The sequence below is a fragment of the Anopheles bellator genome, chromosome 2, assembly GCF_943735745.2.
Source record: "Anopheles bellator chromosome 2, idAnoBellAS_SP24_06.2, whole genome shotgun sequence".
In the NCBI taxonomy this organism is placed as follows: Eukaryota; Metazoa; Arthropoda; class Insecta; order Diptera; family Culicidae; genus Anopheles; species Anopheles bellator.
In genome coordinates this window covers 7449293-7460903 of record NC_071286.1, presented here as the reverse complement: position 1 = coordinate 7460903, position 11611 = coordinate 7449293, and the positions used below count along the sequence as shown (strand labels likewise).

General features: G+C 47.9%; 1 protein-coding gene across 1 annotated transcript; it reads right to left on the bottom strand.

The window, feature by feature from the left end:
- Window positions 1-1618: 1618 nt before the first annotated feature.
- LOC131209223 (uncharacterized) lies at window positions 1619-9527 on the bottom strand. Its single transcript, XM_058202234.1, has 9 exons — window positions 9269-9527; window positions 8507-9205; window positions 6628-8429; window positions 5566-6558; window positions 5319-5488; window positions 5161-5242; window positions 4846-5091; window positions 4274-4771; window positions 1619-4206 (listed from the first exon to the last, which is right to left on the bottom strand). The coding sequence occupies exons 1-9, from the start codon at window positions 9525-9527 to the stop codon at window positions 2701-2703; spliced, it is 6255 nt and encodes a 2084-aa protein (XP_058058217.1). The 3' UTR covers window positions 1619-2700.
- Window positions 9528-11611: the final 2084 nt, after the last annotated feature.

Here is an 11611-nt window from a genome sequence, read left to right as displayed (position 1 = left end):
CACCGAAGTCGAGAACGGGTCGTTACTCATAATAAAGCTAATCTGGAGCAAAACATATCCTTTATTGTTCGAATTACTGCCGTGCCCAGTGGGGCCAAGCTCTAGTAAGTGCGGTGAGCACTAGCCCAAGGCAAAGCTAACAATAATCACACATTCCTAACCGTAGTAGACTCAACGATGTGTCTACGTCCAATCTTCCTTTGCATCGTGTGGCTTAAGATATTACCATTGATCCCACCGTTCGCCTAGCTCGTGTTGCTTGTACCGACATTATCATTTTACATTATTGTAAAGTTGCTGCCTGCCACCTTGAGCCTAAAAAGCTCACCTTTCCCCTCGACTGATTGCTATCATTTGCTCAATTACTAGTCACTGTGTTCACTGTTACGGCTGTCGGCCTCCAACCGCATGTCCGTTCTGACGGCTGCCACCATCCCTCTGCCACATATTATTGCTGTCCATCTTCCGCTTGTATGACTAACTCAAGAAAAAACGAACCACTCACAACGAGTGTTAACGCTGTTGTGCGTGAATATGTGATATTATTTTATGTCAGTAGCTGGGATGCTTTTTAGCACTTTCTACTTATTTCGTCTAGAATATTTTTATGTAAGAAAATACTTCGTCTTCATTGTTTTTCATCTGCCAGATGCGCGTGTATTCCACTTCGTTCGTCCAAACGTTGCAAAGTATACTCTTAATCGTTTTACAGAATTCGTGAAGATGGCATTTGATAAAATAATTTAAAAAACGAAATTAACGGACTAGAATAGTTATCAAACCTTCACAATAGACTCTGGCAGTCGTATTCGTTCGTTCGTTTTCCCCTCCGTATGGGAGTCAAGCTCTGACACATCCGTGGAAATCGAAAAACTTTTTTGCATTTTTAAATACTTGTTTGCCTTTACTGCAGCTAATTACCATTCACGTGCCTTGGAGTGCAGAGGCCAGCTTGAAGCAGTGCAACGCAATGCCATAACGTACTGAAAATCGTCCTGTATGTGCTTAATCCCCTTATGCCTCATAATCGACGTTTGATGGCATGTTTTTGGTGCAGAGATATCTCCTTTTAAGCGTTTCTACTTCTCAACACGGCACCACCGTTGCGTTGCAATAGAGCAATGTGCATTGACCCTAGCATCCATTATTGCGCAAAGTATGGAGTCTTTATTTTTGGTACTTGCTTAAATACAAAATCAACAAGACGAGTTTCCGTTTATTAGGCTTCTTGAGTTCTTTTCAAACATTACTCTAGCAACAGCAGGCAAAATAGTCGTTGAATAAGAACTAAATATTTCGATACGATCAGCAACAATTGGGCCTCTGTAACCTCTTGTTACAAGCGCGCCAGTACAGACGTTGAATAATGCTTCTAAGCAACGAACAATATTATTATTGGACGCATTTGGTATGCTGTCGTAATTGCTATCTTTTATCACGATTAAATTTTAAAGCGCCTTTTAGTGTCTTTGCTGAGTTGAGTGTACCTTTACCGAAATCATAATTTTTTTTTTGCGCACGAGAAACAAAAGTATTGTTTTTACTCTATACGAATTGAGATGTTGATAAGGTAAAACGTACAAATTTGTGATGTGAAAATACACGCGTGGGCTAGGAATTAAGATTGCACACGTATGAGATTGCAAGTGTTCCCTTATGACGACTAAACGCGGGGATTGTTGTTAGATAGTGTGATGCATTCTATTGGCAATGGACCATTGGTTGAGAGCGTAGTTCCTTCCTCGCTCTGGAGAATATCTGTAGAGTCTTAAACCAAGTCAATAAGGTCGAAATCAATGATTGTTTCTTAAGTTTGGCCGCCAAATTTCATTGCTCTGGTGGGAATTTCGATTCCAGTACGATAAGGATTTAAAGCGCGACGCGTGGGGCATCGATTTAGACTAATTACAAATATCAGTGAATCATTAATAATTAAGCCCTTTAAATTATACTCTATATAATTTAAAGCCAGATGCAATAAATGAAGACGAAAACAGTCTGTAAATCAAACCTGTTCTTCATTCATAAGCAGAAAAGTTTCATTCAAATGTGTAAAAATACAATCGAAAGTAAATCGTTCCAAGAGTGGCTAGCACTGTGCCTACTGGCTGTTAAATAGGCCCTTCCTTAAGATCCACCTCACGGTGACGGAGTGAACATATCTATAATAAAAATTCGATTCGATCGGTACGATCTCCCTTATCGCTTGATAGAGTAAATGGCATTGCTTTTGTGCGTAAATTTGATACAAAATAGACAATAAATCCTCTCCTCGAAGTTTAGAAGAGGAAGTCCGATAGGATCGTCTGTTCTTCTGTCTCTAGCTCTCTTGATTGTGTTTAATAAAAGATGTTTCCCAGATGGCGAAACAAGTTTACAAACAGGATTAAAAATCTCCACACTGCTTTCTAACAACTAAATGGCAAAACCTTTTCTGACTTGGTCTGACCTTCCTTAGGCCATTGCTGAGTGTTGTTAAGATCTAGAAAAACCCTTGCGAAAAATGTAATCAGAAACTACACAATCGAGGTCTCGAACACTCTGCACACTGTGCTTTAAATAAAGTTACGTTGAATAAAACCAATAAAATACAAGTTTCTTCTTCCTTTCTTTCTCTTTCTCTTTCACTAAACGGGAGATTTAACGAATTCGTTCCCGTAGTTCGTGTTCCGCTTGAACTCCACCGCCTAGCACGAACAGTCATTTACAGCGGTCGAAGTGCTCGAGCAGCTTCTGACAGATCGTTACGTTGAAGGAAGTGCTCAGAGCTCCGCAGATCGTATCGGTATTCTCTAGCTTTCGGGCAACATTCGGCCCGTTGCCGGGCAACTGGAGGCCTTCCTCTCCCCCCAGCGACCCACCAGCTAGCAGCGAGTTGTTGTTATTGTTGAACTTATCCAACAACTTTCGCTCGAGTGCCAACACCTCTGCGTCGACGGTAGCACCAGCGCTATTGGCGGATCGCGGACTCACCAGGTTGTTGGTGTTATGAAAGTACAGTACGGACGCCAACGGGACCAAGTAGCAGTCGAGATTTCGGAGAAAAAACTCTTCCAGCACGGTCACCGTTAGGTTGTGGCGGATGAAGAACATAAATAGCTCGTAGATAAAGTATTTGATATTGCCGACCTCCATCGGTACAATGCTGGTGTCTTTGGTGAAGTACTCGAAAATCTTAACCAGGTTCTGCGTTTGTCGTGCTATCGACGTCGACGAAGCGGAAGAAGACAGGGACGAGGAGAGCAGCTCCAGGATCAATCGGAACCCCTCGACATAATCGTAGCTCAGCAGCGTCATGCGGATGTGGTACTCGTTGCTGCGTTTGATCAAGTCTAGAACGCCTTCCTGGCTGTAGAGTCCGTAGAAAAGGTACAGGCAGTAGTGAATAAAATCGTTGCCCAACAGATGGCGCTCAGTGAAGAGTCGTGAAGAATCCGTTGACCCGTCGGTCACTTCCATCGCTTTGTGTTCACCAGGCTCTCCATTCTCGCCCTGTTCTTCCTCTTCCTCGTCACCATCGTCGTCGTCGTCGTCTTCCTCGTCGTCATCATCGTCATCATCCAACGCAAGAGACGTCGGAGAGGTGGCGTACGAAACCGATTGCAACGAAGACATCGTACTCCCTCCGGCATGAAGCCGTCCTTCGGTCACGGTTTCTGGTAGCTCCACCAGCAGGTCATCCACCTCGGCTTGACTGACGTCATTGAGACTCGAGCTTATTGTCGATAAATTATTGCTGATCAGCTTCTCCAGAGAGCTTTTCACCACGAACGAACGGCGGAACTTTGGCATCGACTTCAGGAAGCGCATCGGCTCACCGTACCCTAGACCACCGTTTATCGGCAACCGTACGTCATGGGGTGTCTCGATGAATTGCGATTTGTCGGGGATGCGCACGACACGATTAGAAATGGGCAAGCGGACTAACTTCCCGGGAACGCCAGTTCGATCGAGGCTGATCTCCTTTGCGCATTGACCCATATTGTTATTGCCCCAAGCTTTCACGCCATAATCGCCGGTCATGACGATGGTAAAGTCTGCCCCACACTCAACGTACTGCACGTTATCGATAGCCTCGAGTCTCGTCGGTATCAACACCTCGTTCCGCCCACCTTCCCGTCCCAGCTGACGCTCGATGTTTTTACCCCACGTATAAAGGGCACCATCCGTCGTTACGAGCGCAAAGTGATACAACCCGCTAGAGATCTGTGAACGATTTCAAGACCCACCCACAGTTTGGTACGACCTCAGGGTAATAGAATTCTTTACTCACCTTAACGATGTTTCCCTCTACGAGTGAAGTATCGACCAGCGAAGGAAAGAGATGCTCCAATGCATCGTCTCCGGGTGGCACCTTATCGTCCACCTCCGACTGTTTGTCACCGGCAGTCGAGGGGGTACTTTCGTCCGTAATTTTTATCTCCGGTACACTCACACCTGATTGTCCTGTTACACTCTCATCCTCCAGTTGTTCGCTAGGGGATGTGGAGTTCGAATTCTTCGCTATCTCGGGAACCTGCTCACTGGCTTCAGCATCCTGCGCCAAACAACTTCTTACTTGGGGCTCGGGTTCTTCCTCGATGGTTTGTGATGATTTTCGATCGCCTGACGAAGCCGACGGCGGCGGTGTCGATCGTAGCATTGAGCTGAACTTGGAGAATCCGCCTCCCCCTTTGTTGGATTTGGCTCGCTTTTTGGCTTGCGTAGCCAAACGAAGTGCCTGCGGGGACGCTCCCCAAGTGTACAGTTTGTTGCACGTGGTGAGAATGAGCTACACAGGAAAAAGCAAGCAATAAAAATTACTTTCTGGGCATAATTTTGAGCAGTTGAAGAAGAAACACGTACATTCACGAACAGATTCGTGTTGATAAGAGCGATCTCCTCGCCCAACTGCACTCTCCGGGGAACCAACGAAACCAAGAACGATTTCCCGTTCCGCGTGTCGACAGTGGTACCGAAAGGGTCTTCCTGTCCTAATCCAAGCTGACCGTAGTGGTTCGAACCGAACACGTACAGCGAGCTGTGAACATCACAGTTGTCCCTGCACAGCACCAAAGTATGGGCGTGTCCGAGGGCTAACTGTAGGATTATCTGATGTGGTAAGGAGATCCAAAATAAGGATTAATATCACTAATCAAACAGATATGTTTGAAGTATTACCTTGTTGCGGAAGAACTCCAATACTTTTGGCTTGCTACTATCGTCCACCTTGCCGTGCCCGAGCTGGCCAAACACACCCCATCTGAAGAGAGAAACATAAAGAGTGGATTTATAACCAGTATTTAAAAAAAAACACACAAGTTAAACATGCAACCTACCCCCAAGTGTACAGAAGACCATTGGCAACGACCGCGTTATGATACTGACCGACAGCAAAGTGTGTGATGTTCTTGCCATCGAGACTCTTGACGAGCATCGGTTGCAAAGCATTGATCACGTGACTTCCAATGCCTAGCTGTCCAAGATTATTCGAACCCATCGCGTAAAGCTGTGGATAAAACAAACAACGAAACGAAACCGTTATTTCACCAGCAGGTCTTTTGCACCTAAAACTCAAAAACCTACCCCATTGCTCGTTAAGAATAGCGTATGAAGCCGTCCGCATTGAGCGGCCAGCACATCGAGATCGATCTGCCGAAGAAAGCTGACCTCCGGTGGTAAGCCGTTCAGTCCGATCGTATCACCCTGCAGAGAGGTCCGGCTCAACGCACAGTTGATACCGTTCGAGCCCCAAACGAACGCTGCGTGCCGGACAACGGTAACGGCATGAGAAAATCCCGTGGCAATCGGGCTGAACTGCTGCAGGTTCATCTCGACGGCGCGCTCCTCGTGACGTACCCGCACGTGTTTGAGGGCATTTAGGAACGAACCTCCTTCATGGTGCACCTTTAGCTGCTGGGCCCGAATCGCTACGGCCAAGAACGTTTCGATGAGTGCCTTGCAGAAGAACAGCAGATGGCGACCGGATGGTTCTTGGGCGGTGCTTTCGTGGTTCGATAGGCGATGCAGCAGCGGCCGATACACGGGGTGAAAGGGATTGAGCTGCCGGACGAGTCGCTCGAGCACGTTAATGTCGAACACTTCGAGCTGTTTGCGAATCAGCTCGAAATAATTAACGGTAAAGTCCTGCAGATAGATTAGGCACTCCATAAACAGTTCGTTGGAGAGATTGTACATGAAGGCGTTTGTTTCGGCGGCCGTCGGAGGCGTTTCAGCGGCCGTTTGTTCCCACGTGCCAACGAGACAACTGAACACGTCGAGGCAGGTGCCGCGTGTCATCGCCAGTAGCACAGATGTCGAGTAGAGCTTGCTGTGGGCCAGCATGATGCAAGCGAGGCTCGTATGGTACTTGCTGTTGGTGACGATAAAGTTCCACAGCGGGATGTAATTTTTGTCCTGTGCACAGCGCTCGCAGAGCGTCAGGAACATTAGGTTCGACAGATGAAACTGATCCGACGGTGAAATCTGCACGTCCAGCAGGGCGTCATCGTTGTCGTACGAGAAGTCACTACACTGGGCACCGGTGTTGATGGGTTGTAGGGACGTGCGACAATTTAACTGGAAGTCAATGATAAAAAGAGCATAAATACATCTTACCCCCAGAAAGTAACAGTAATTCACACTTACGTTAATCAACGAATCGTACACCACATTGCCCAGATGTGCCTCGTCCACGAGCAGCCGCATAATGTCGTGCATCAGGTACTGGCTCCCGATGATGTGCGTGTTTCTTAGCGCCATTGCGCACAGTTTCATCAGTGCTTTGCTTTCGTTTGCCAGCGCCAGCTTCAGGGCCGTCTTCATCGGCGACAAACGGGCCACATTGTACGTCATGAGTGCTTCCGAGATGCGCTTCCGTCGTAGCAGCACATCGCCCGCATACTCAATGCATGTGGCCAGCGGGAGACCGAACGTGGTACAGAAGTCCTCACAGGCCGCCCAGATACAGCGATGAGCCAAACTGAGGAACAGGCTGCGTCCACTGTCGGCCAGCTCGACCGCGTACAGGTTACGATCGGTCACGATCAGAGCTTGATCGAACTCGATGCTGGGGAACTCGCTCACCATCACTTGCGCCTCAGAGGTGTCGAGCTTCCGCTCCATCCTTAGCCCCTTCTGGATACGCAGATAGTTTGCAGCGGGTGACTTTTGGAAAAAAGACCGCTGTTCGCCTTGCGACACACCGGCTGTCGGTTGACGTGATGTGTCCGCGTCTCCATTCGGCGGCTCATTCGCCGTTTCACACTCATCGCTTCGACCAGGGGCGTCACCGCACAGACGATGAATGTCGAGGACACGTTCTTCCGGAAAGTGAAACACGCCCAGCAACGAGTGCTCGTTAAAGTCACAGTCATCGCCCATCTTCATCGACGCAATCTTGCAGCTCACAACACTGACCGCATTCGGCGGTGCGCCATCACTTGAGCTGGAGCTACTCTCGCTTTCCTCCAGCGAGTCCATCTTTTCCTTCCCGTCCTCTGGCTCTTGCTCTTCGGTGGGAGCCGGCGGACTGGATTCTTCCGGTTGCAGACTGTGCAGGACGTACAGCACATTGCGCGTCAGCATCGTCGAATGGCACTGTTTCGGGAGTTTGTAGATGTGCAGCGGGATCAGGCTGATGTCCATGCTGTGCACCGAAAGTGTATCGGAGTACGAGTGGAGTGCACTCAGCAGGTACTTCCCTTCCAGGTACTGAACCACGAAGTATGGCCCCGCCGGGGTGGTCAGTATTTCCGGGTACATCCCGGGCAGTTCCATCACTGCCAGATTGGCCGCCTGCTCTTTAAACTTTTCACGCTCCTTCGCCTTGATGCGGCTCTCGGAAAGCTTCAGCTTCAGGGTGCCGATCTTTTTCGCGCCCAAGTCGCGCAACGATTGCAGACGGGCTTTGGCCGCCGGCAACAACTTCGGTAGCGTTCCACTGGTCGCAGCAACGCTTCCATTCGCCTTCTCCGCAGCTTCTGGTAGTGATTCACTTTCGACCTTCTCGAAATCATCACCCGATGCCGGTTCGGAGCTGTTGGGACTGGATCCGCTACTTTCACCGTCGTTGTTGACGGGTGCCGGTCGATGCTGCTGTGTTGCGCCACCTCCAGCACCAACAGCCCCCGGATCACCGTCCTTCGGCAACGAAAGCACAATCTGCCAATCCTCGCACGGCACTCCCGGAACCGAATCGCTCGATCCACCGTCAGCCAGCGAACGGAGTAACTCTGAACGAAGTTCAGGCCCCGACGTTGGCGTTATCTCTCCCGGGAACGTGTACTTGATGGACTTCTGCTCCAGTAGCAGCTTCCACTGCTCTTTGGTTGAAGTGTTGATCATCAGACTGATCGTTTCCATACTGTTGTCCTGGCAGATGATCAGCTTCTCGATCGAACCTCGCTCGCAGTTGGTGTTGCCAAGAAACGGACAATTCGGAGTAAGAGCTGCCAAACCGGGAATGAGTTTTTCTTGTTATCCACACTTCTCGTCATACAGCACGCAATTTCTTCGTTACACTTACCGACGACGCAGATCGATCCATCGGAATACCCGAGAATGGCACGCGGCTCACTAGCGAGCGTTCGCCACCAACTGCAGCACGTCGGATACGGACAGGAAGCGGACACCGTCGACGCAATACTCGAGCTGATGGTATATGTCTCGAGTGGCGTCGAATCCTTCGACCCATCGGCCGCTTCTTTCAACTGTGAAGCGTCGGCGAAAAAGTCTTCAATCGTTTTCATAGCGATCGGAGTATCGGTCCCGTTCGCCGATATGCTCCGGTTGGCCTGCTGCTCTTCGCGCGCTTTGTCCAGCTGCTCGAGAAACAGCTTCCGGTAGATGCTGTTCAGCGAAAAGATCTCATCGATCTTATGCGTCGTGTAGCTGGAGCTAGACTTTTTGATGGTTGGTGCATCGAATATGAGATTCGGTTCCGAAGAGGGACTGCCACCGCTCCCAACGGCGGCCATCGATATGGCACTTTCCTTCAAGCTTCCAGCCTCGGAAGCTAGTGATGATCGGTGCGACGTGGATGCCTGTTGCTGCTGGCTGTTGTGCGAGTTGTTTGGGCAGGTTTGCGGATTGGGACACTCGTGCGGACCGATGAACGGTACGATAAAGGAGGTGATCTCGTCTCGATTGAACGTTGTGTCCACGTGTTCGAGGGATTTATCACAAATTGATAGTGCCGGAACTATGTGCAGTGTATTGTCGTAACCTAAGGGAGGGTGATGAGGTGTTAATTGTAAATCTCAGAGTCGCAGAATTTTACAGTACGTACAGAAGACCAGCAACCAGCAACCGGTACCGTCGAAGCACACGTCCTGGATTTGCTTCCGGTTCTCGGCAAACCAACAGAGCAGCATCAGATGCACCTCCCCCCGCCGGTCGATGTAGCGGAACAGAATCTGATCGTTCTGGCGCACCAAACACAGCAACTGGTACTCCTGATCGGTCTTGATGCTGGCCGAAAGCTTCGCGTTGATGTTTGTGATGAGCGTGCTCAACCGCAGCACATCCCAGTCCTTTAACGAGGCCATCGTTCGTTGGATGTGGTAATCTTGAAGAGGGTCTTCCGTTTGCTTCCCGCCCCTGCTCCAAACGTAACCGATTAAGAGATCGTCCGCTGCCACTCGCTGTTCGACGGACACTTTCGACTTGCTTGTGCTCCGATACTCTAAATATATCGTCCGTGCGTACCCAAAATCGTCTGCCCAAAATGGGCAAAGAATACGCCACGGTTCGCAGCCGGCACAGCTAACCGATAAACGACGTCACACAAAAAGGATTTTCTACACAAAACCAAGCGACAGCGGGCGAAACACTTAAATTTCGCAAAATTACAATCGCAGATCGAACGAGAAGAGAAAAAAAAGTTCTCAGACTGAAAAATCTTGACCGAACGCGAAGGAATGAACGCGGATCTGTCAAAATAGTACGGCTGGATGAACACAAACAAACGGACGGAATCATCTCAACCCTGTTCATCCGACACAATGGAGAAGAAACATTTCACCATGCATGAAATATTTCGACGATGAGTGAAATTGTTCAGTGTGGGGTTTTGAAAAAGCCACCGACTGTTTTCCGTTGATCAACGGAAATTTATGTATAAGACATGACATCGAAACTTATCATACAAAATGCCGTAAAAGCCTGAAGCCACGATGAAATTAAACGAAAATGTTAAGGGATTTTTAGATAAAAATAAAATCATACAACGATTATTTTTCAACACTTTTGTTTACAATTTCATAAAATTTAATTTATTTTTTAAGCGACAGAACAAAAATATGATTTTTTTGGAAACTAGTCAATTAATCGTTTCCTTAGATGTCACATTGTACTATTGTACCTAACCACTCATAACCCATTTCTTTGGCAAGCCACAATTAGTTGACATTTTTCTTTATCATCTCCCCGATAGTGGGAAATATCATTCAAATAAAATGAAACTTACACATGAAATAGAAATGTCTCCAAACGCTAAACTAAATGTCGCAAAACTAAATTATTGATGCAACAAATAAAAAATCAATGAAACGATTGAACATCAATTCCTGGCTAGTTTTAAATGTAGAGCTTACGATTTTCGTCATTCAAAAACTACGGATTTTCCCAAAATTCGAAAGTAGAAAGAAAATGTTTTGCGCAATTCCTCATAAACATAATGATTGATCAGTAACTAGAATGTATCCCCAAGCGGCCATAAACCACTCCGAAAACATACGTATTGCTCTTTTCGTTCATTTTCCGACGAGCAAATGATCTCGTCAAGCGGCAGGCCAAGTGACGGCGATTAAGCATAATTAAAATTTTCGGCCCCATTACCCATTTGTCAACATTTCAACGGTTGATTATGCTGCCTATAGCCCATGTTCCCGAACGCACCGCGACACATGTGGACACCAAAAGTACAAAAAAATACCCAACAAAATCGCTTAAGAAAAAACCAAATGTCGCGACGCTCGTCGCACGGTTTCAAGAGCGATCCGTCGCGCTGTGTGTGGCCTAATTAGGGGCGGCCAGGGCGGGCTATAGGAAGTCAGCGATCGCGCGGTTTATGATGTTTCCTCTCCAAGGCCCATTTGTCACAATTAGGACACAACGCGCTAATCGAGCATAAGCCGACGTCGATCACGGTGGCGTTCCGGGCGGTTTTCTTGGCGTGATGTGCATTTAAACCACTCATGCCGGCTTCTGGTGTTGGCTGCTGATAAATAAATAGATGGAATAGATTGATTTAAAATCACCTCGACTTACGGAAATAAATTAATTTAATATACAAAGCATAAAAAATAGTGTTGTTTTCCATCGCCCTCCAGAGCATCGATTTCGCAGCATGACCAATTCTAAAAAGGAGTCGCTTGAAGCCGTAGAATGTCCGGAGGACGACGGCCAGGAAGGCTGACGAAAATCAAAAGCGCATTGAACATCATTGAAAGAAGTGGAAAGCTCGTTTACGTCCGAAACACCCCTTCCGAGTACACGATCGACGCCAACCGGCCGGCCATAATGCCGGCCATAATCGGTCTGGAATGGCTGCAGTGGTTCATAAATTATGAACGATCTCCCCCCGAGGGGGGAATGGGCCGATCTCGGGAAACAGCCCGGTCCATGCCGT

What these genes read in the sequence shown, in the direction of transcription:
- LOC131209223 (XM_058202234.1), bottom strand. Translation starts at nt 9,527, where the DNA reads ATGGCCTCGTTAAAGGACTGGGATGTGCTGCGGTTGAGCACGCTCATC. An exon ending in GGTCTTCTGTACACTTGGGG is followed by an intron (nt 5,243 to 5,318) that starts GTAGGTTGCATG and finishes TTCTCTCTTCAG; the next exon opens with ATGGGGTGTGTTTGGCCAGC. An exon ending in ACACGAATCTGTTCGTGAAT is followed by an intron (nt 4,772 to 4,845) that starts GTACGTGTTTCT and finishes TTTCCTGTGTAG; the next exon opens with CTCATTCTCACCACGTGCAA.